Below are 23,482 nucleotides of genomic sequence, written 5' to 3' on the forward strand. Positions count from 1 at the left end.
ACTGGCCGAGACCTGGGACAGCTATAAGCTTGGAGACAGGCAACAACCATCCCCAACAAGACGTTTATAAACATCTGTAAAATGCTTTTTGTTGTTCTGTCAGTAGAGACGCACAGAAGAAGGATAACACAACCAAAGCAATAGGTACCACTACCAAGCGCTACCAAAGGTATCAGAGAAATGTAACTGAACTTTTCATACCTTTGCTCAAGGGCAGCAAGTCAGGCTTTTATATCTATGAATTACTTTAGGTAAACAAGTAGTGCTGTTAACAAGAGCAGGAGCTTTGGACAACACTGTTAGTAAGGCTTTACCTTTTCAAAAGGTTGAACTTTTTTCTCCTGACAACCAGGCAATACTGGAGCATGAATTTGCCAGATTCTAATTCTTAACCATAATTTTCCCACACAACACTTATCTGCTACCAACAATTCCTGGTTCTCTCTGAGATTCTTCTTCCTGACAGATTGTAGGGGGAAGTATATGCAGTATTGCAAGGATGAGTCTTCTGTAAGAACAGCTGTCAGTAAGTCAGGATCTTGTACAAGTTTTACCAGCATCATTTCCTTTTTACCCCAAACTAAGCTGCCACCCACCTTACTCATACAAGGACAGGATTTCAAATTGCCTGTAAAAGAAAAAAAATAAAGTCTTTTCATCATTCCTTACATTATGCTTGCCATGGAAGTTTCCAACTACGCAAAAAACGTGTTTATCTATAGGTAAAGCAATAAGTTTAATTTGGACAGAATATATACATCAAATACTGTGAGCATGATAGAGAAGACTCACAACCAAAAAAGGATAACAAATCGCTTTTGTTTTTAGTAAAGCTGTCAAACTGAAAAATGATCTAAAAATGGCTTATGTTAAAACTGATATACAAGGAGAACGGTAATTATTTTGCACTTTTTTGCAGCTCTGTAGTTTTACATAAGTTTATTCTAAGGAAACGAATTTTGCCAAGTAGAAGTTAGTCTCAATGCTAAATGCATCACTTGAAGTGAAATGAAAGCCTCCTCCCTTTTCCTTGCCAACAGTTGTAATACTCTGCTTTTTATTTATTTTTGTGTACATGTGTTTTTGTTTTTACTGTGGAATTATTTTTAAATGTCATTCATGTATTTCTTATTAAGAACTGCTGGTTCAGCATCACTTTTCTTCTTCCTGGAGGTGATTAGCAAACAGAGCTCCCATAGACAGTTCTCAAGGATCAGCCTTCTGTAACGTGACAAAACCTGGGGCAAGAACACAGTTCTTCACAGCTCTTCTCCAGACCAAGCTAGGCTCTCTTCCTGGTCAGCCAGCTGAGGTCACATTAGCAGCTTTTCTTCCCCAACACCTTAATTAGGTACAATTAGTCTGTTCACAACGAAGCAGGTCCAGATAGTGGGTTTTGTTGCAATTTGGAGAATTATTATTCTCCATACAACTATGCTTTCTTTGCATACATTAGTGGTGAATTTCAATGCAGAATCATCAGTTAATGAGTATTAAGTTGTCATCACTCTGTCGCCTGCAAAAGAAAATTTACAATTTTTCATTCAGCAAGGAATAGGAAGCAATACAAAACTACAATGAATTTTTATCATTCTGCCCTGTGCTCTCCCATTTCAGGATAGAGCTTTCAACACCTGCACTGGGACAATCAAGCAGAAACTGTTTTAGTAATAAGACCTACAGATTTGCATTCCAGCTACTAAGCTTCTGTCCTCACCACACTCCACAGCATATTACAGTAAAGTATATCTATTATGCTCAAGCAGACAAGAATCTCTTAGCTTGCATGGAAAGTCAGACGTGAAACCTGCAGCTGTATCTGGCTGGCTTTCTCATGAACTAGTCAACCCTCAAGTGCCCACAGCAACTGCTGGGATACCTGCCATCATCATCTCACTTGCTCCTTTTTGGCAAAGGGGTTTCTTTCTGCCAGAGTACATCAAAAGTATAAGGTTGCATTTCACAAAAGCCTCAGTATATAACAAGGATTCATTACACCAGTTGGGACTAAAAAGGAATTCACAGTCAGCACTATTCCTTCTCCCATAGCCTTGGCTTCCCTACCATGTGCCCACAATCATTCCGTGCACAAGCACAAATTCTCCTGGACTGCCTAGTGACAGTGACAAGAAGCTGCCTATCTTCAGTGACTCACTCAGAGGTTTATTAGGTTTCCTCAGAAACAGAATTCTGTTCTTAGAATTCCAAACCAGATCAACACCAGATGAGATCTTCATACCTCACCAAGACCAGCTTAAGAAGGACCACAGCTTGGATCTCCAAAGCTTTGAATTTAGTGGCAACCACCCATTTAGAAGCATTTCTGGTATTGTGACAGATTAGATTGGACTGGTTTGCCTCACAGATACAACATGGCTGTGGAATTAAGCACAGGTCCCTTGCTGAATCACATCCTCTTGCTGTCTACTACTTCCCACAGCCTAGTGGAAAAGCTATTTAGAAACAGAAGACTTAAACCCTAAGCAGCAGAGATGTAATCTTCTCCTGACTTTTTGGCAGCTCCACATTATACTTTGCCATCCTTCTGTCAACTTCCACCAGTTTTTGCATGGTAGCTTTTACATGAGCAAAACACTTAAGGTGTGTTTAAACTTAGAAAAGTTCCCCTTCAACTCAAGCAGACTGAAGATCTAACACCAAGTAAAACATGAGAGGGATAACAGAGCCCAAGTACTCCATGGGCGGAATTCTGGGTGCTCCAACATCTGTGAAGCTCCACTTCATAGTGAGAAGCTAGCTGGTGTATTTCTGAGAATAACATTCACCAGAAACACCCTACTAACCTTCTACAGCAACAAATGGATGGCATGGAAGCCTGTTCTTTTCTGTAAGAAACATTGCCACAGTCTTTCAGAAATTCATGTAGATCTGTTACTGGAAACCCACTTTGCTGGTATTTCTGAAAAATAAAGCATGTTATTACAACACATCAGAAATTACTAGGCATTAAGTTTTTTCAAGTCTCCTCTAGAGTACAAAAGTCAAAAAAATGATTTAATGATTTCTTTCATTCATTCAATATATCTATAAGAAAAAAAAATACAATCCCATCCCAGACACACCATACACGCAGTGGGACCAGAGCAAACTAAAAGTGACATAAAATTCATATTGTCCAGATTCTTTTACATCTAGTTGACTGACTGTGAGAACAAGCAAGCAGTCTTGAATCATGCTTGCATCAATCCTCCCTTGTTCCAGTTAGCTACTGTGCTCACTGTGATTGCCCTAGGTTCATTTTCATTAGGAACAACAATTCTGGATTCCAAAGGCCCCAGCCAGGCAGAGGAAATGCTCTCCAGAACACCAGTTCAGTATACGATATTTTAATATTCTAATCAGTCATCATAATTAGTACCAGATATTATGGTGTTGAGCGATGAACATGAGTAAATATAAAACTGGTCAGAAGTGCAACGGAAGACTAATGTTTTACCTTTATAGTGTCATAGGAGTCAGTGATGAGTGCAATAAAAAGGCTGAGGATCATGTATATAAACAGACTAATGAAGGAATAGAGATATAACCGACTGAACACCCACACCAACGTGCTTTTCTGCTGGATTTGAGCAAATGTTGCGAACATATCATCACCGTTGACCAAAGAAAACAAACACTCAGCCACCGTGTTCAGATCTTCAAACTAGAAAATAATGAGTACAAATACTATTAGAATTTCAATCACTCATCCATATTAAAGGGAACATAAAAATCATAACTACAAGACAAGTATTTCCTCCCCTTACAGTTTAACTCAGCAGAAAAAAAAAAAAGCCAACTGAAGCGCTACCATCCTTCTTATTTTCTGCACATTCAAACTGAAACATACATATCAGTAGTAGCCATGCTTATATTTCTACACATTTCTGAGCATTTTACATTGGTTCTTTTGCCTGTTGAGCATCACAGGTCTATTTTGTGATCATAAATCTTCTTACATTTGTGTTGTTAATAAGTGACCACCATATAAAATTTAAGTTCTTAAATTTTAACTTATTCTAAACCTGCAGGAAAATAAAAAATAAGGAAAAAAACAGCATAGTTATGATTTCCAACTAAGGTTTTTCAAAATATCTGAGAATAAGGACTTCTCTCCTCTGTACCTGCCCAGCAGGGAAGGCTCTTCCCTTTCCCAGCGCAGGGGGCAGGCTGCCAGCCCAGCACTGGGCTCCGAGTGCTCTGCACAGCGACACACTGCCTTCCAGTGGGGCACAGGGGAAGTGTTCAGAAACAGTAACAATGACAAAAACCCCTACAGAACTACAGTTGTTTTCCCTGATATCAATCTGTAATATTAGCATGAATTAATATGGAAATAGATAAGCACGTTGTTGACTACATTTCCTTCTGCTCAGCTCATCAGTGCACTTGCTACAAGGATTTCAGGGAAGATTTCAGGGAACGCTATTCATGTTGTGATTCTTAAAAGAATTTAGCTTCTATTATGGCAGAGGATCTCACAGCATACAGCATCTCAGAGAAATTAACTACCCTCAATTTAAAACATATGTAGTAGACTGAGCACCTACATTTCAGAGAGAGTTACGAGTTTGAGTCCAAACCCTAGGGGTAACAAAAGCTAAAACAAGCACTTCAGCATGCATCTTTGTTACTGTATATAGGGTGTGTAATCAGAAATCAAGCACAAGAAGCCATGTTTGTCATAAATTCTGAATGTCCATTCATGCATAACGTCAGGAACCTGCTTGCTTCCCCCCTCCCCCCCCAAAAGTCAGATACAGCATCCATTATGAAAAGAAAGCAAAATTTAGAGTTGTTTTCGTGTGCATTTTGCAATATATAAAGCTTTACTTCTGTACACAGGTTTCTGAGAAGAGGAACACACCAGGCAAACATTTTGATATCAAGCTTCCACAAACAAAACATAATAAAAGAAGCCACAACATACCCAGACAAAGCAAAGTAAACAGAGAAGACAACCACTCATCCACCCATCTGAGTCAAGGTTTAGTGGTTGAAGTTACATGGCACGGAAAAGATTCGGAAAACAAAGTCAGTGGATGTGATACCCACAAATGCTAAGTGAACTTCATTCCAGTTTCACCGGGATTGCCAGAAGAGGGCAACAGAGAACAGAGCAAAGCAACTCTAACCTCATCCAAACAATACAGACACTCAGATTACAGGTCAGTACAGTTCAGACAGCGAAAGCAAGAATAGTTATTTTGTTAGAAGAAGCAGGCGACAAGAAGTGTATGTGGAAGGAGAAACGCTCCCATGTTATTTTGTGTTGGAGCTTTTAAATAAACAAAAAAATAAATACCAGAAACAAGCCCTAAATTTATAATTGGGAGCTACATACAGACATTACACAGTTGACCAGAAAAGGAGTAACACTGCTGACATACCTTTTCATGGTAAGGTCCCAATACAATCCAGCCACAGAAAGTATACCCAAGATAAATCATCCCAGCACAACAACAAAACCTTAGCACTTTGGGCAATGAAGCTTGCATAGTTAAAATGAGCACCTACAAAAAGCATGGAGGAAAGGAAAAGAGGTCACAAATTAAAAAAAGACCTGAAAAGGAGTGACAGATGTAAACATATAATTGTTGAATATTTGACTCCAGCCTTACATTGTAGGTTTGAAAATATCCCAGGTATCTGATGACTCCGACCCACACAAATAAAGTTGATGTTCCAAGTAAAATGCTGCAGACATCGTAACTTGTAAGATTCTGAGGGATCCAAAGAGAGCAAGTGGTCAGGTTACCAAGCAAGAAGTATGTCAGCTTGAGAGCTGATCAAGTTTCAGCAGGTCAAACAAAGCAGGACAGTCTGATATCCAAAGGATATTGCTACATCACAAAAATCAGACCATGCTGTGCTGCACTTATTTAGCAGATGACACAAATGCACTAGTGCTGCAAATGGAAGCATATCTACATGGACATTCCTGAAGTTTTTCACACAGCCTGGAAGAACTAAGGCCCCTACTTTAGTTACTATATAGTTGTAAGATCAAATTGAATATATCTTCAAGTTGTTTTTTTTTTTTTTTTTTTTTTTTTTTTTTTTTTTTTTAAATGAGAAAGTTAACATATGCTGTTGTTAGGCCAACAAGCTTTCATTCCCTATTTAGTATAATGTGAGCCATCATTTAAATGACAAGTTAGCCTCAGGACCACAGCCTTGTCTGTACTACAAGCATTAACAGCTTTGAAGAGGTTGCCAGTTGTTTGAAGTAGAACACAATTTTCACTACCAGGACATTTGTAACCAATTCTACTTGCATTCTGCTTGAGCAGATGGCTAAAACTGGTGACAGTAAGTGTGAGATACTCATTTAGTTCACAATTTCCCACCCTCATCTCCCCCCAGCCTCACCATACAACTGGACATTGGTAAGTGCTTCCTCTGAAAGCCACCCTGGGCATTTGCTCTTTGAGCATTAGTACACATGAAACAGCAGCAGCACACCACCTATTCTGCTTTTCCCAGAATACAAAGTTTTGTGAACATACAAATTGTTGACACACAGCTCTATTGAAATTTAAAAAAAAAAAAAAAAAAAAAAAAACACAAAACACCACTAAGAGCTGCCAGCTGGACAAGACACATTGATTTCAGCAAGCCCAGACGAGGAGGTCAAGGACTAGCAGCTGACACTGATTGTGCCTGCAGTTTGGGCAGGCTGGGACAGCAATAGCTATTTAATAGCTATTTTTCCAGCCCCTGGAGCCAGAGGCCCCTGTTTTATCCAAGGGGATGACTCCTGACTTTCCTGTGCAACACGCACTACCACTGCTTACAGGAATAACCCAGGGATTTTAGTTAGGAACCATCTACCCACAGGTTCTAAACCAGGGATTAGGGGATTTAGCACTGTGGAAACTAGATGTTTAAACAGCTTGCAAGGTTTTATTGAACGACACTGGAGAAAGGGAACTGAAAGCAATTAGTAAGAACAGTCCAGCACAGCCTTCATTTTAATAGATGATGCATGCATGTCCTTTTTGATGGATGCAAGAATCCCACCACCACCTTTCTGAGCACTGCTCATATGGAAGAGCAAGCCCAAGAGTTTGATGTGATATACAAAATAAGCCTCAATGATGAACAAATGCACAATTTCTCAGGCAACTGCCTGTGTTCCAGTACAGAGGACAATGACATAAGAGAAATAAGAACTAGCAAGAAGCAAACAAGATAACTTAACTATTGTAGCTCACTTTCATTTGTCTCCAAGTTAAAAACACATTACACCTGATTGTAATCAAGACACGTATTTAACCTGAAAAAAATAAACTCTCACCTTGGCTTTTATTTCCATTTTTAGGATTGACCCAATGATTGTCATCACATCACTGATAATTACTAGGACATACCATCCATTTATGAACTCCAGGCGATCAGCATGACAGACATGACGTTTATATTTCTCCAAGAAGAAGTTCACAAATCTCTATTGACAAGCATTTAGATGTTTAGTTACAGGTCACCTTAGATGAAAAATATGTATGGATGCCCCAGTACTGTAGTAACGCTCAAGATTCACATACCCACTTTTCCCATTGTATTTGCTGGAATAATAGCCTAAAAGTCATTGGCAATAGCAAGAGAAATAAATTGAAAGAAAAAAAGTTTAGACCAGTGAAAACCAACTTTCCATAGAACAGCTGACTTCCTAACTGATCCCCACTAACCTATCCCCTTGTCAACCGCCTTCACAGGAGGTTCCTATCCACCCCCAACAGGAATGAGTCAAGAATAATTGATAACTACAACTCAAACATGGCTGTAAGGCAAGAGCTCTCACTTCTGACAGAGCCAACGTGGCCTATCTGCTCTCACTTGTTCTTTTTGCTCATAAACAAATGACAGTGTCCATACTCCTGGCAGCAGTTTCATAACACCTTTGCTGAATTTTGTAAACCACACAAGAGTGAGGACAACAAACTACAAAAAGGATATACTGAATAAGATAAACAAGTATCTGTGCTTTCATATCATACATATCCTGCATTTATTTTCCAGCTCCCGTAAGCCATATGCTTACGGAGTCTGTGCCAATTAATTGTTACAGACTGTTACACCTCAGGGCCCAGCTTGTGTCTCTGTATCTGCCTTTGGCCCAGAAGAGCCAAGTCTGCTTACACAAGGCTCTACAAGCAGCTCAAGATGAAGTCAGTCTCAGAGTCTGCAAAGGAGGGTAAGCAAGAGCAATCTGACAGTGGGCTGACCAGGGATAATAGAGGGAGAAGGAGGAGCTGAAAAGATCTGTTCCAGTCTCAGAAAGACCAACAAACAGCTAGAATTAAAATATATGCTATGCTTTCTGTTCTCCAGCTACTGTTGGCTTCAAGGGATGTTCATTAAAGTATTAATTTACAATATGACCTGTATGGGACTTCTGCTCTGAAGTCAGTGAAAGAGAGTTCATACTTTTAAGGTGTAAGATGTGTTGGCTGTTAGCAGCTCAAAGACTCAGAAGTATTATTTTGTTTGTGGAGGTTTTGATGGTTTTGTTTGTTTTTATTTTGTATAAGAACCTGAACAACATTAAGTCCTGGACGCGCACCCAAAAATGTGCCCTCTTAGCACCCTCAAGAGATAAAATGAAATATTTCATGTTACAGTACAACACAACGAGAACTAGAACCCATTTCTGCCAGCAACTGTTCATCACAGACACTTACACTGTATCTCTTGCTAGAAAGGATGTAAGAGAAAAGCAACATCCTTGCAAGTGATTTGCCAGCCAATATTTCAAGACATCCCATGTCACAAAACCAGCATAAAACATGATAGAGACAAAATAAACATTGAGATTATGAGTACTGTGCTTACTTTTTGTAGCCTCAAGGCAAGAACAATGGATCGTGTGCAGAGGATGAGAGATGCTAAGCAACTTAAGATGACAAATCCATCAAAAACTAGAATATACTGACTGTTTTTCTGGAGAACTGTAAAAAGCCAAGGAAAAGAAAGAGTTAGTCTTCACATCTCTTTGAGCACATATTGTTACAAAATGGTCAGACATATTGCATTTAAACTCTTACCCCATGAAGAAAGAAGGTATGAAACTACTCATTTTTGAGTAAGTATGTCTTAAGTACAATTGACCAGAGAATTATATGGGTATCAAGAGTTCTAAGCATGCTTGAGTTTTTCAAAATTAAAACAAGAGTGGGAATATTAATACAGGTGTCCCCTTTTTCCCCACTAAGTTCATCTCTCCATCTACATCTGTGCTCCAACAGTGCTAGAACTACATAGCGTAAAAGAAGTGATGTTGATATGAGTCAACATCTCTATCAACTTTAAAACCAACCAACCAACAAAAATCACACCTCATTTCTCATTCCCTGACCTGCAATCAGAAACTTGTCTGACTTTTGCATTGTACTCTTTTCATGCACAGATTTAGAAGCATTTCTGTAAACCTAAAACAGATGTTTTATCAGTTGTCCCTATCACAACACATAGTTTCACAACATGTATTTAACTATATGAAATATAGTAAAACACTCTTTACCATTGTAAACAGCACTTCAGTTTTATTGCAAAATTACATGTGGTCCCTCAGTTGGTCATTACATGTAAATAAACTACTCAAGAACAGCTAGCTGAAAGACAGCCACCAAGAAATTATTGTAAATAGATGCAAGCCAGAACACACTGTAATACCTCCTTAATAACAGTACCACATGCTATTATCAGAGAAAAGTTGGCTTTGGCCAAAGACAGGCTATTTAACATAATCATTAATTGAGATCCTATGTAGGACACAAAACTATTATTACTCTGACACAGTCCTTTACAGTAAGTCGACATACAGAGGTAGTCACATACTGTTCAGTACAGTGACTATTCCTGCGAAGAAGTCTTTAGTACACAATCCTCAACCATTAGATTAAGCCTTAACAATAGGAAAAAAAAAAAGTAAATACCATCCCTTGTTCATGCACATCGTGAAATTTATCAGTGGGAGAAAAAAATTAAAGGAAAAAACAACTCTAAACTCTTCCAGAAATAACATGCTTCAGCTGCTCATAAACACTTTTGAAAGCTGTAAAAAGGATTGAGTCAGGAATATCCCATTGTTAGTACATGAACTGGAATTGTTTGAGAAATCTCAGATCAATAGAACAATTAAAATCTCTAAGAGAAAAATCCACTCTCCTTTCAGATAGAGCCTACTGCTAACACACACCACTGTACAGAGATGCCCGTGTTATCTCAATCTCTTCTGAGAAAGGGGATTATTTCCCAAACACCTAATTACAAAGAGGTAATGAGTTTCATCAGGCAAAGCTTTTTGTTGTCAGAGCAGGGAGTGGGTAGGATGAACAGGACAGGGAAAGTCTTGTTAGACAGACTCTTACAGAGCAGGTGAAATGACAGGAGGAGACGTGTAATACTGCCATTGTGCTATAGAAGTGTGTGCTATACTCACCAGAACCAAGTATGTGCCAGTCCTTGCATTCTTGAATATCAGTATCACTATCAAAATAGATTTTGATTTTTCCACTGTGGGCTCTGTTATTGAAAGTGATCTGGAAACACAAAAGTATATCAGAAGCAAGACCAGCAAAAATTTATTTCTAAAACAAATTTTGGTAACTGCTTTGACATAATATGAGTCAGTATTTGTTATTTAGGTAAGTTTTAAGAAAGCTGTTACCATAAACAGTGGTACAGAAATAGTTTGAGAACACATATCTTATAGCATTAAAGGCAGTATTCCAAGAAGCCAAACTTCAAGTTTAACCTTTAGTAGACTAACGATTACTTACCTCCTTCTCAGGCTATGAAGTTAACAGCTGGAAACAACATTGGCCCATGGAAAGAGTTTCAGGAACCTTTGGCAAGAAGGGGTAAGGGACAGGACTCAACGGCTTTTCCCTTCCAGTCTAGATACAAGGATGATGACTGTGGGCCCTTAAGCTCTTATTATATGTACAGTGTTGGAAGTGCCATACCCCATAGTCACTTACAGTATTTTGAAATGCATAGCAGTCGGGCAATTCACGGGCATGGATTGTTTGTAGGGCAATGCCTTTCAGCTTGAAGGAGATTTCAACCTGTATAAGCCTGAATGTTTTAAAAAGTGTATAAATATACACAAATACATGCATATAAAAAGCATAGAAACTGTACAAATCCAAATCCATCATAACCATATGAAAGTGAAAAAAAATGCAAAACCAAATCCCACACTACTTTACCTATAAAACTCAAGATTGAAGAATGAAGAGTTCAACTTCAGTTCAGCCTTTTTACTGGCCAGCTCCTGTGGCTTTAAAACGATACATTCTGCAAAGAGAAGAGGAAAAGATGTAATGCTAAAAATTTCACATAGAAAGCAGCATAAAATTCAGATAATTGGGTTCAATCATAAGTCCTAATCAAGCAAATATTCATACAGAGCCCCAGCTAGGGTATTATGTAAGCAGCTGAGGAGAAGCTGCAGCCAGCTCTCTGCTCTGAGAGGTGGTAAGGACACCCACCTACTGAAGTTCCAGCCTTATCAGCATTTAGAAATCTGCATGGAATGGAGAAAAAAAAAAAAAAAAACACACACACAAAACCACAACTCACTAATGACAACAGCTGAATAGTTTCCTATAGTCTACACAGTTGTCATTTTTAGGTAGGTAAGCAAGAGGGAAAGAGGCAAAGAACATGAGCACCACAGAAAAAAAGCCCTTAGTTTTAAACTTTACTGATTCAGCATTAGAATTTAAATACTCCACAGTTCAAGATACTTTTTAGTGCAACAGTACCATACCTGTTTCAGTAGAAATGTCTATGTTCAGTGTGTCATTGGAAGGAAGCATTGCACCTTTCTTGTATTGTTGTTTACAAATTTTTAAACCTGATCCATCATGTTCATAACCAAGTGTCCCCAAGGAGATGTTCTTTAATTGTTTGTACTAGTTTAAAAGCAAAACAGAACTAGAAGTTAACAGACACTCCTCTTTCTGCAAGAGACAGTAACTTGCTGTCTCAGAATTACTTGCGTCAATACAACTTTTGCATTAAAAAAAAAAAAAAAAAAAAAAAAACACTCTCAACTTGCAGACTATGTGAAAGTAAAGATTTTGGGGCATCTCACGGAAAGCTAAGCAGGGTAAGCAGGGTGCTGGCCACTAATGAGCAGTGCTTGACATCCTGGTTACACAGTGACTAGGTGCCCCATACCTACTGGGCTGCCAGCAAATGATTACCCATGTGCTGTTCAGCAAGCCAGCAGACAAGTTTTAATGAGATGCATGTCAGGGACGTCAATGCAGTCCTGCTACTAACCACACACACTCTGGGGACATCTTATGTATTTAGCTCATGAAGGTGTTCATTTTCAAACCACTTGAAACTTTAAGATCTTTGGTTTAAAATTCAGCACAATTTTAAAAAATCCTGGGCTGTATAAATTAAACTCTTCTGTCTTGAACCGAGATGTTGGTTGAAACGGTTAAAAGCACAATACTAGGAAAGCTTAGGACTTGCATGAGCTGTTTTGGGTTTAGTGTTAGGCCTGGAAACATTAGTAAGTGATTCGCAAAGTTCCACTAGTTTTCTACAGCAATCCCTCCCCTAAAGTAGTCATCTCACAGCAGGCAGAAGATAAGTGTACCCAGATTATTACTGCCTCCATGAAGAGGTTTAGGTTGGAAGTACAAACAGTCCAAGTCACAGGTTTTATGTTTGTCTGTAAAGCCTACCCCAAAATCAATGCTGCTCCCTGTGACTACAGAAGAGTGAAGCCACATATCTACAGCTAGCAACCAAGGAGCACACACACAGCTTGGGCAGCATCCAAAAGTAATTTAACCTGTCTGCTTTACACAAGCACAGAGGCAACTCAGAGTGTGCCTGTGAAGAAGGCACTTTAGTTTCCACTTACATTAAATACACTGCAAGTCACCTGGAAAGCATCACTGTGCTAGCCTCTTCATATGTGCTTAAAAACAAGGGCTAGAAATGCAAGCTGATAATGAAAGTCAAGTCAAGCATTCTCCACACATGGATCCACCGAAAAGCTCAGTTTCAAGGCTGATCCTATCCTGACCTGCCGCCCACACAGCCCCAGGGCTGGAAGCCAGGTACATGCTCTGACCGTGGAGTCACACCTTGCAGATGTGCACTGGTGATGCTGGCACCTGGGGCACAGCTCCTGCTATGCCTCTCGGCTGCCCAGCAGCAGAGCAGCTCAGTGACAAGCCTGTGTGCCAGCCCAGCTCAGCACCAGCACCCAGATTACACAAATTTATCCTTCTTAAACAATATGTCTACATTTATACAACACAGACATTTTATGAAGAGACCTTTTCCTGATGCCTGTATCACACATTGGCTCATTCTTGAGGATATGAGCTACTATTTCTCTACTGTCTTCTATCTGGACTTCACCTCAGCATTAGTGCCTACAAAAGAAGGAAAGAGAGAAAGCAAGCAAGGAAGAAAAAAGGACGTTTTGGAGCAGAAATAGTAGCAATATTGAGAACTCAGCAGGAAGACAGAGAAAACTATCTCAGCACTTATTTTAACAGCCAGACTCTTGACCTTGCCCTGCACAGTAGAAGTGTGTTTGATCTGCAGAGGGCTCTGCTGTAGTGTAGAGGAGATGTCTGAGAAGCAGCAAGCCCTAGAACAAACACACGTTTAAAGAGGAGGCATGGCCTCACACCACAGCATCCCCAGATGCTGCCGGGCACAGCTGGCAGTGGGCAGCACTGCTCTGACTGTGTCAGAGCTAACGTCCTGAGGTCCAGGAAGGGAGGTGGTTTAAAGCCACTTGCTGTTCATCCCACCTGAACTGTTCCCGGGCCTATTGCCATTCTTGAACACAGACAACACGTCCCACTTTACACACACACATCCTCTTTCATCTCATGACTTCTGAATGTATTAAAATTAAACATAAAAATACGTACTGAATTTTCATTCTAGATTTATTCACCCTCCTCCCTCAGTTATAAAGGGGAGGTTCCATAAAATGCCATCCTTAGCCAGGGCCAGTGCCCCTACATTCCTGGGAGTACCGTATTCCCCATTTTGAGGCCTCTGGCACTCACTACAAAGCTGCAATTCAGTATAGCTGTAAGCACAAAATTTTTTGAATACCACACATAGGTATACTCAGGCCCATGGCTCTTCAAAGCAAGACCTAAACAAAGGTTCCAGTTCATGCAAGATGACTGATTTTTCAGGTTTTCTGGATTTCAGTACTATCCATTAACAGAATAAAATTTGTCTTAGATTTATCTCCAGGAGACAAAAATGCAGAAATCTACACACAAGCTTCAGAACATCCCACCTAAGTGGATTCACTAAAACAAAGTTGAAATTCAAATAGAGACAGAAAAATAGAGGCTTAGCAGAAGTCTACTAGCTCTATATTCAGCTTCAACACTCTTCATTATGAAGAAATGCACTTACCTGATTAATAACATAAAAAATACTATCGTAAGCATCCTGCTGTGTGTATATGCTGCAGCTGTAGTCATCTTCATCCACACCAGAATAGCCTTTCAGGAAGAGGTGTTTAAAAGCGACAGTGTTTTCCTCTTTGAATGAAACCACCAATTGGTTACTCAAACCAAAGAAGATAAGCTGACAAGAGAAACAGAGTTTTGAGTACTGTTCAAGCAGCAACATTTTGGGAACAGCCCTGAAGTACAATAAATACAAAATAGAAAGGTGCCTGTTACTGTGATCCTGCTACAATAGGAGCAGAGTATCTGCCTCTTTACAATGCTAATGAACACCACAAGAGTACTAAAGTCAAGGTTACCACATGCATGGCAAAAGAAACAGCAAATCAAAGTTTGCTACTGATTCCAAAACTTACAGTGCAACAACTACACTGAGAGCTAGGTCACTGCTGCCTTTTACACACCCAAAACCAGCAGCTCTAACTGAAGTTTGCCAAAAATTTTGTAGAGGGTGCAAGGGGCAGAAGAGCTCACCTAACAGCACAGATTACTACCCCAGAAACATCCTGCTTTGCTATGGGACAAATTCCAGCAGGTCCTTGCCATGGCACAGAGCTACAGCAAAGCTATGTGGGACCCCAGGGCAACAAAAAGCATCACCTGGGGCCACAGGTGCTGCTTAAGGAGGCTATAACAAGCAGCAGCAGAAGACAGAGTTATTTCCCAGGATTTGTGCTAACCACCTGTATGGATGCCCCTAGATGCTGAAATCAAGCAGCAGGAGTTTCTTCATGAACATTGTAGCTGAAGCATATCCCAGGCCCCAAATGGCTAACCCTTCATCCCAGGCTTCCATTGTTTACTAATAGTAAATGTGAAACTGTCTCATTACTGCATCAAGTTTCCAAGCCCTGCAAGAAACTGGTAGAAGCAGGGAACTAGATGGAGGGAGAAACTGCAGGGGAACCACAGACTTAGAAGTCCCCCAAAGCAAGCAGGCAGGCTCCCCAACATTCAGGTGTCTTCACTGAAAACAATGGAAGCTGAAAAGCACACCTACTTTTTCCCCTTCACTGGGGCACTTTGTTTGTCCTAGGCAGTAATTGCTTCGATCTGGGCTAGGCTAAAAGGATGCATGCAGCAGTACTATTTAGAGAAAGACGTTTTGGTTGCACAGCAGAACTGCAGCCAGAACAAAGAAAAAGGAGATGCCAGCTGTGCCTGTTATGCACTATCTTTTGATTAAAGATATTCATGCTTCTAGCCAAGTTCTAAATCAATTACATCTTCAGTTGGCTACAAAATTGTTCACTGTGCTACAAATGAATCTGCGGCACTCTAGTTAGGAACTCCAGAAGAATAAAAACAAAAACAAACAACAAAAACAAATCCACAGGGGTCTTACAACTGCAATACAGAGAAATCAAAGAGCAGGATTTCCTCAGGGAACTGTCTAGGGGATTTCTGCACAGAGTTGGAGTAAAACTTACTCCCCACGCTGGGACAGATGCCTCTTCTGCTTTTCAGTAAGGCATAGATGTCCAGCTGCTATGCCACACCTAAGGAGCTGCAACAGGAGCCTTGGTGATAGGCTGACATGAGGCAGAAGCAGCTACAAGAAGGCTTAACAACTTCCAGAACATCATTTGGGATCTGTGAAACATACAGACACCTACGAGAATCTGTCTACCTGATATTATCTCCTATTCAAGACTGTCCTGATCCTTCACAGTTTGTTTTCCTTCCCTTGCTGACTACCTGGCAGGTGTCAGAGCAAGGCCGAAGGTCAACCTGAAAGAAGTCTTAGGAATTGATCCAGGAAATCCTGTGGCCTTAGAAAGCAAAGCAGCAGAGCACCCTTCTGCTCACAGAGGGCTGTGGAGGGACTTGCCAGTCAGCATTTGTCAGTGGATAGTAAGGTAACCAACCACACAATGCAGCAGTGTGTTTAACAGCCTCCTCTTCTCTGCCCCTACCTGTCCAGCTCTCCACAGCTGGTTTGAAATGCATCACTCAGTGACAAAAGCGAGGGGCACGCCTGATTCCCACAGCCCGATCATCCCCAGACAGACTGCCTAGTGTTTTCACACTGAACACATACATTTGAAGTTACTGACTGGATTTTGAGGACCACTTTTGACATGACCTAGTGAAGCAGTGATATTTGAATGCAGCAGGAAGCAGAACATGCAGCAACACTGTGACACAAGCACTTCTTAAGATGGTGTTGGATTTAGAGGAAGGGATGAGTAATTTGCTATCTTAGAAACAGCAAGTTATTAGGTCAAACACTGCTGCAAAACCTCTAGGAGGCTTTTGTAATTTAGTTTGTTATTCTTCCCCTTCAACATACAGCTTTCATAGTATCTTTTTTTTCTTTCTGGACTGAAGCAAGAAGTCAAAGCCAAAGAAGAATACTCAGAGATTGCAGAGAGCAAGACCACATACCTCCTTCTCCTGCATATCATTGCTTTTCTAGGAGTAAAAACAGAAGAAAGGTTACCTGTGTAGTCACCATAAGGATCTTCAAAATCTGCAAAGCCAGTTTCCATGGTATCTGATGTCTTGCTCTGTATTTTTCACATGGGTTCATGAAGTAAAATTTCAAATCCTCTTTTAGAGCCGTCTCTTTTAGGTCTAAATCTGACTGAGCCATCATATTTCTGCCATGCAAATAATGTTAATTAGAACCCAACAGAACACTTCAGCAAATGATTCCCTCATATTGCAGTTTCACCTCAGATCTTAAAAGGTCTGCAGTTCCTTTTTAAACTGTAAGATTTAAGAAATATTAACATACAATCACATAATTAAAATCATTCAACCATAACATAATTGAACAGCTATTTCTCAGGAAGCATTTGTTAAATAGGACCTGTAATAGCAATTAGGAGTCTAGTTTTATCTCTCTCTTAAAACTGAAGCTCTGAAACAAGAAGAGGCCACTGTTCACGCTTCACTGAACAACCCACATTCCACCACCAGAAAAAGGTGTTTTTAAGACTAAACTACCCAAGCAGGCTTCAGAGCGCACTGCCGTCATGAGCACACCTCTTTAAGGGCTAAAGTCATACATATTTAAATACTTGAGGAAAAAAGAAATAAAATACATTAAAAAAATAGAAGAACAAGCACAGAGGACTGCTGTTGTAGATGTCTTAAACCACTGGAAGTTTCTTCCTCTCAGCTGAACATGGTATTGAAAGCTTTCCCCTTCTCTCAGTCTTTCTAACCTCGTTCTCTGGTTCTGCAGTTGTCAGAGTTTCCCTGCCTCAGACAAAGGTCAGAACCAAGCATGTAATTTTTTCCCCCCCCTCCAGTTGTTAAGGCAGAGCAAGCACATCTGAAAGGGCTACATCAGCTGATTATCTGTCCCGTTAACCATCCACAAAACTGCTCCCACCTTCTGAATTTTATAAAGGAAATTTTCTATCAAGGTCAAACCCAAAACCACCAATTCCAAGTTCTCAGATACAGTCTTAGTTCTTCTGTCCCCACCTGTCTGAGGAGTACAGGTATTCCTGCCCAAACTGTAGACCATGAGGTGCATTTGGCTTGCTAGAGCAGGCAAACATGAGAAGCGAGAGCTAAACGCAAAGGCAGCGCGGTGCCATTCCTCCATAAGAGGAAGTGAAAATCTATTTCAGCATCAGAATCTCAAAGGTTATCTTTATTACACATTAAATCAATCATTCACAAAGTGGGGGGGCGGGGGGGATTTTGGTTTTGAGATAAGGAAAACACAGGAATGGCTTTAAAATGAAAACTTGTAAAATACATTTCTATTTGGATTTTTAAGAAAAAACAAGTGCCATTAAAATTAGCCCAGTATGAAATACAAACTTGAAAGAAAAAAAAAAAAAAAAAAGGAAGAAAAACATATAATAATTATAACTGTGAGTAGTCTCTAAGGAAGGAGATATGTGTGCATTTCAACCCAGCACTGACACCTCAGGAAAGAGCTTCTCCTGTCCCAGCTGCCCATGAACAGGCAGAAGCACCTGTGTGGTACACAATGAACAAGACCTGCCCCAGACTGAATCGAACAGGAGCAGGGAAAGAAAGAGGAAACTGAGCAGGTTTAAGCTGGATCTGATTGATATGTAAAGCATAGAAGCATGACAAAAAGAACCCCAAGATATAAGCAAAATCCTCCCTTAAATTACAAGTAAATCACACCTGAAAGGGCAGATGTTAAACCGAAGAGCAAGCTTTCTGAGAAAGACTATTTCCTCAGATATTCGAGTACATACCATGGAAATCACGGTGGTTTTTTTCGTTTTTGTTTTGTTTTTCCCCCCGAAGCTGCCTCTCAAGCCTGTACAGCTACTCTAGCAGCTCAGAGCTGACTAATAGCAGTACTTTCACTTCTACCTAGCCCTCGCTTATCTGAGCTGCGAGGGATCATCTTCAATGACGCCTTCGGCTTCCTTCGCTAACCAGCTGCAGAAACTCTCGGAAGAAAACTCGGCCACGGAAAGCAGCGCACGTTCTGACTTACAGAAGAAGAGGTGAGACTCAAGCCTGCATCACTGCTAGACTTCTGCTTCCAGCAGCCAACAGGCAGGAGTGCTCTGGTGTGATATTTCAGAAATAATGCCCTCAGCAACAGGTAATACGCAGCAACTGCTTGCTAACCCGTTAATTTCTAGAACAGATGCAAAGTACCATTCAAATAAGCGGCGTTAAACTGCAGAACTGCAACTTCCAACTAAAATATTAGGAAATAAACGTGAAAAGCGGTGGTTAGAGCACTCTGAGAGACCAGCGGGGGACCGCACGTTGTGATCATCGCGCGGCTCCGAGCCCCCAGCTCGGGGCACGGCTCCATCCCGGCACGGTCCCGGCCCCGGGGGCACCGACACGAGCGGGCTGCGCCCAGGGGAGCCGGCACCGCGGCGTTACCCGCCCCGCGGCGGGGACCGGCCTCCCACAGCCCAGCTCGGGGGAACACCGGGGGCTGCCGCCCCAGCCCCAGCCCCAGCCCCAGCCCCAGCCCCAGCCCCAGCCCCAGCCCCAGCCCCAGCCCCAGCCCCAGCCCCAGCCCCAGCCCCGCCGCCTCCCCTCCCCTCCCCTCCCCGCCCCGCTCACCCGCTGGCGGCGGCCCGGCCGCCGGGCAGGTACTTGAGGGAGATCTCCATGGGCAGCCCGCGGCGGGGAGGGAGCCGGCGCCGCCTCCCGAGCGGCCGGGGCTGCGCAGCGCCGTCCCGCCGGGCCGCGGCCCCGCTGGCTTTAAGGGGCGCGGGCGGAGGAGGGCGGGCACGTGCCCGAGGCCCGGCGGGACGGGACGGCACCGGACGGGGCCCCAGGCCCAGCGGTGCCAGCCCGGCCCCGGTACCCCCAAGCAGAGGCCGGCCCGGCGGCACCTCAGTGCTGGAGAAGCGGCGTTTTGTGCCCCTCCAAACGGGGAGGGCTGGCGGGGACTTCACCAGTGCAGCCGCGAGCCCCTCAGCCGCCTGCACGGCTTATGCACCGGTTTTTAATTGGGAAGGTGTGAGCCTAACGGGGAGTGATTTCCTCCTCTTTGCATGCACACCTACCCCTTCCCTCAGGGATGTATGGCATGGGCAGCAGTGTCCAGAAGCCCCTATTCCCCTCAGTCTAACTTCATTTTGTGAATACCCAGGAGCTCTGCTAAAAACAAGAAGTTTTTGCTGCCCAGCCATATGCAAAACCACGGTACTGAGACGAGCTTCAGGGTCAGCACTGCTGTTACCACGTTTGGCACCCTGCTGCTTGTTTTCATGAGGGAATACCAACTGCAAAAACCTCCGCTAAGCAACTCTTACCCCTCCAAACCTTCGTGGACAGTGCTTAGAGCCCCGTTTTCTTTCAGAGGGCGTTTCTGAGCACAATGATTTCGTCTGGTGCTTAATTTGCTTATTTGCTCTCACCACCTACACTTCACAGTGCTATCTGTGCCTGCCTGGTGGCTGTATCGGCATGAAGATAGCGATGTCTCCAGGATGCAGCTTTACATGTGTCACTAGTGTTGCTGATGTTGAGGTCACTGATACTGAGGTCAAGACTTTTTTTTTTTTAACTGAGATCGTTGTCTCTACAAGGCTATAGTCAGCACATCATATGTTGACAAGAAATAAGAGTAAAAAGCCTCATCACATGCAACGGCAGCAGCTGTGGGGCTCCTGGCAGAGCTGCCCTTTGTCTTGGTTGCAGCCAGCAGACCAGAAAGCATGGAACCGCCTGGCTGCTTCTCAGGTGAGCCAAGTGCTCTGGCACAGGAGGGTCCTGAACACCAGCAACTGATCAGGTCATAAATCTGGACAGCAAAGACTTGGATTGGCAGCACCACCACCACAGAGAAAAATAAACATTTGAGCATCTTTCTCTTAATAAATAAATAGATATGTAATACAAAGAGCATTTGTTTGTAGCCACAACTGGACAATTTGAGCAGGTGTCAGCCAGTAACCCTTCAAAGTACTGCTCTTTCTCTCATATGCTAGCCTGTACCCCTAGCCAGAAATATGCAAGTGTTGCTCTGCTAACCTTCTGAGCAGTTTGTCCCTCCTTTTCCTCCCACCCCAGCCTACCCACTGCTTCACATAGCTGTCTCCTAATTTCAGATAACCCTTCTTTTCTGGCTTCACACTGTGGCCCTTCCCATCATTGTCTAAATGGAAGTTGCATTGCGTCTTGCCTCCCCCAACCCACACAGCTATCAGCAGTGCTAGATTAGAAGCAGCACTAACACAGCCTGGTGTTGCAGCGGTGCTCTGTGTCTCAAATGATTGCCATTTAGCTGCAGCACAAGTACAGGGCTGTACTTAAAGGCTGTAACTGGAATCTTGCTGTGGAACAAACTTCACCATGAGGTTTTCTCTTTAGACAACAGAAACTAATTGAGTAGAAGATTTCTCCTCCTAGGAATTAAAATAATCTGTATACAGTATCTTGTCCTGCTTTTGTGTCATTCACTATAGTTTTCTATGCCTTATTCTCATGCTGCAGGGTTCTATTAACGTGATCTCTCCCTACTTCTATGAAACTTTGCAAGAATTTGATACTTCAAAGCTGTCAAATTCTGCTGAAATCTGTTGCCAACTTTGTAAATTAACAGAGATGAGGCATACACTCTGCCTTGCTTCTAAATGAAATTAGACTACTACTTCCCTTATAAATGTAATGGAAAACAAAGTATTCCATATTGGTTTACAAAATGCATCTGCATTTTGAGCAAGTTATTAATTCAGGGAGAAAAAACAAACAAACAAACAAACAACTATTGGGACAGCTTTGTTTTGGGTACAAACTTTGAATGAGTGTTGTTCTCAATGCAAGCCTCACATTTTCTATTAAAATTTAGCTTTCTCTTAACTTGGTATGAAAAAGCCTTGCTAAGAAGCCAGCCTTCCGCATTTCAGTGGTTTTAAAATGTAGAATTCCTTACATAAACTGCTTTACACAATAGTGATGTGCACATTATTATGTTGTGTGTTTTCAAAGATCCATAAGGAGTTTAATGTGTCACCAGAACACACAGTTGCTTAATATTTGCTTTTCAAGGCAAGGATGCCTTTAACTTCCTTAAACTGCTTCAAGAGTCTGCAGTCTTAGGTGGCTGTTAGAGGGCAAGTATCTCAGTACAGGAATCTTTTAGATACCTTGAATAATCTGTTCTGCCTCCGCATGGCATTTGGTTTGCCTTTGCTGAATTTGAACTTCATGTAATACACAAAAGCATTCTTAGTATAAGGTTTAACAGTTGCTTATTTGTTTTTATGACAAACAGGCAAAGCTGTTATCAGGATCAAACTGAGACCAGCTGCTCACCCTGATCCACAAGAACTAGCCTGACTGCAGGAAATACAAGTTTGCACACACTATGTATTGCTGCATGCCAGAAGTTACATATTGTTACTAAAAAAAAAAAAAAAAAAATAAGCAAAAAAGCTCCTATGCTAACCCAGCAAAACATTAAATTTTTACTCTTGAAATGAATAGTAATACAACCAATACTTACTGCAACCACAAGTGTTTATTGTAGCACATTTACAATATGTAAACATTGAGACAAAATATGTTTAGTATCCTTCATATTGGTGCACAGCATACAGAACTTCATTACATATTTGCGCACACACCTACTAAATTGTTGCTTACAAATGTAAATTATCTAAAATATGCTTCCCTTTGTTTTTCTCCTGTGCTCCCAGAGTGAATAGACTATAGAAAATAAGGCATCCATTAAGTGATATCACAATGAGCAAAGTACATCATCCAAGTTGCCAGAATTGAAATTCTATAAGATCTAATGTTTTAGACAGCCACAGACAGTACCAGGTTATTAGGTTGATAGGAAACATCAGTTTGTATAGTGTGGTGAGATGACTCTCAGAGTCTGTGTGTTCACTTTAGTTTATACTCCAGGTTTGCAGACCAGTGTACCAAGGAAAGTTCTCATCTTAAGAAAATAGATGCTTTGAAAGTGCTTCTGTCAGAATTTTCCTTTAAAAACGTAAGGTAAGCAGACTGCTAAGCTGAAGACCGCAACTGACCCTTACTGGAGCTGGATGTAGATGGTCTACATCCCTCCTCTCCCCTTGTCCTCTGACTTCAGTCGTATCCTCCCTGAGAAGAGGCTGCCACTGACATTGTGTGGCGCTTCTCTGTAGACAAGTATTTGGTTTGTGCTCACAGCCGTATTTGAATGGCTTATGCACCAATTCACTATAACGTCTCCAGAAACAAGTTCCACCAAATTTCATAGGTGGAGTTTATTTTCACTATGACTGCAGATAAACAAAAATGCTGAGGGCACTAGTCTGCCTTAGTTCATTCAGTGAGTGAGAGAGAATGCCTGCAGTACTGAGGGCCAGCTCGGTGTTCAAAGTTGCAGTTGTCCAGCACCATTTCTTGCAGTTTAAAGTTCCTGCCTTCCTAGACCCTTGTACAATCTAGCCAAGTGTCTGACCATAGACAGCTTGATAATGCCCTTTGCAGTCCAGCACTATTTACTGAGGAAACAAACAGAACAAAGCTAAAAAACAAACAAACAAACCTGAACTAGAAGTGAGAGTGCCTAATCAGAAAGA

The 23,482-nt window shown here is 41.6% G+C and overlaps 1 protein-coding gene across 1 annotated transcript; it reads right to left on the bottom strand.

Annotated features, from left to right (window-relative positions):
* Positions 1 to 1,102: 1,102 nt before the first annotated feature.
* Positions 1,103 to 19,567, bottom strand: MCOLN2 (mucolipin TRP cation channel 2; the record flags this gene model as incomplete). The annotated part of the gene is made up of 14 exons (XM_084290957.1): positions 1,103 to 1,516; positions 2,805 to 2,920; positions 3,458 to 3,664; positions 5,391 to 5,513; positions 5,622 to 5,723; positions 7,301 to 7,450; positions 8,836 to 8,951; positions 10,445 to 10,544; positions 10,986 to 11,082; positions 11,217 to 11,304; positions 11,780 to 11,924; positions 14,431 to 14,604; positions 16,930 to 17,089; positions 19,518 to 19,567. 14 exons carry the CDS (start codon positions 19,565 to 19,567, stop codon positions 1,480 to 1,482), a joined length of 1,665 nt encoding a protein of 554 aa, XP_084147083.1. The 3' UTR covers positions 1,103 to 1,479.
* Between the last annotated feature and the right edge of the window lie 3,915 nt (positions 19,568 to 23,482).

Source organism: Netta rufina, assembly GCF_964035555.1.
Source record: "Netta rufina genome assembly, chromosome: 8".
Classification (NCBI taxonomy): domain Eukaryota; kingdom Metazoa; phylum Chordata; class Aves; order Anseriformes; family Anatidae; genus Netta; species Netta rufina.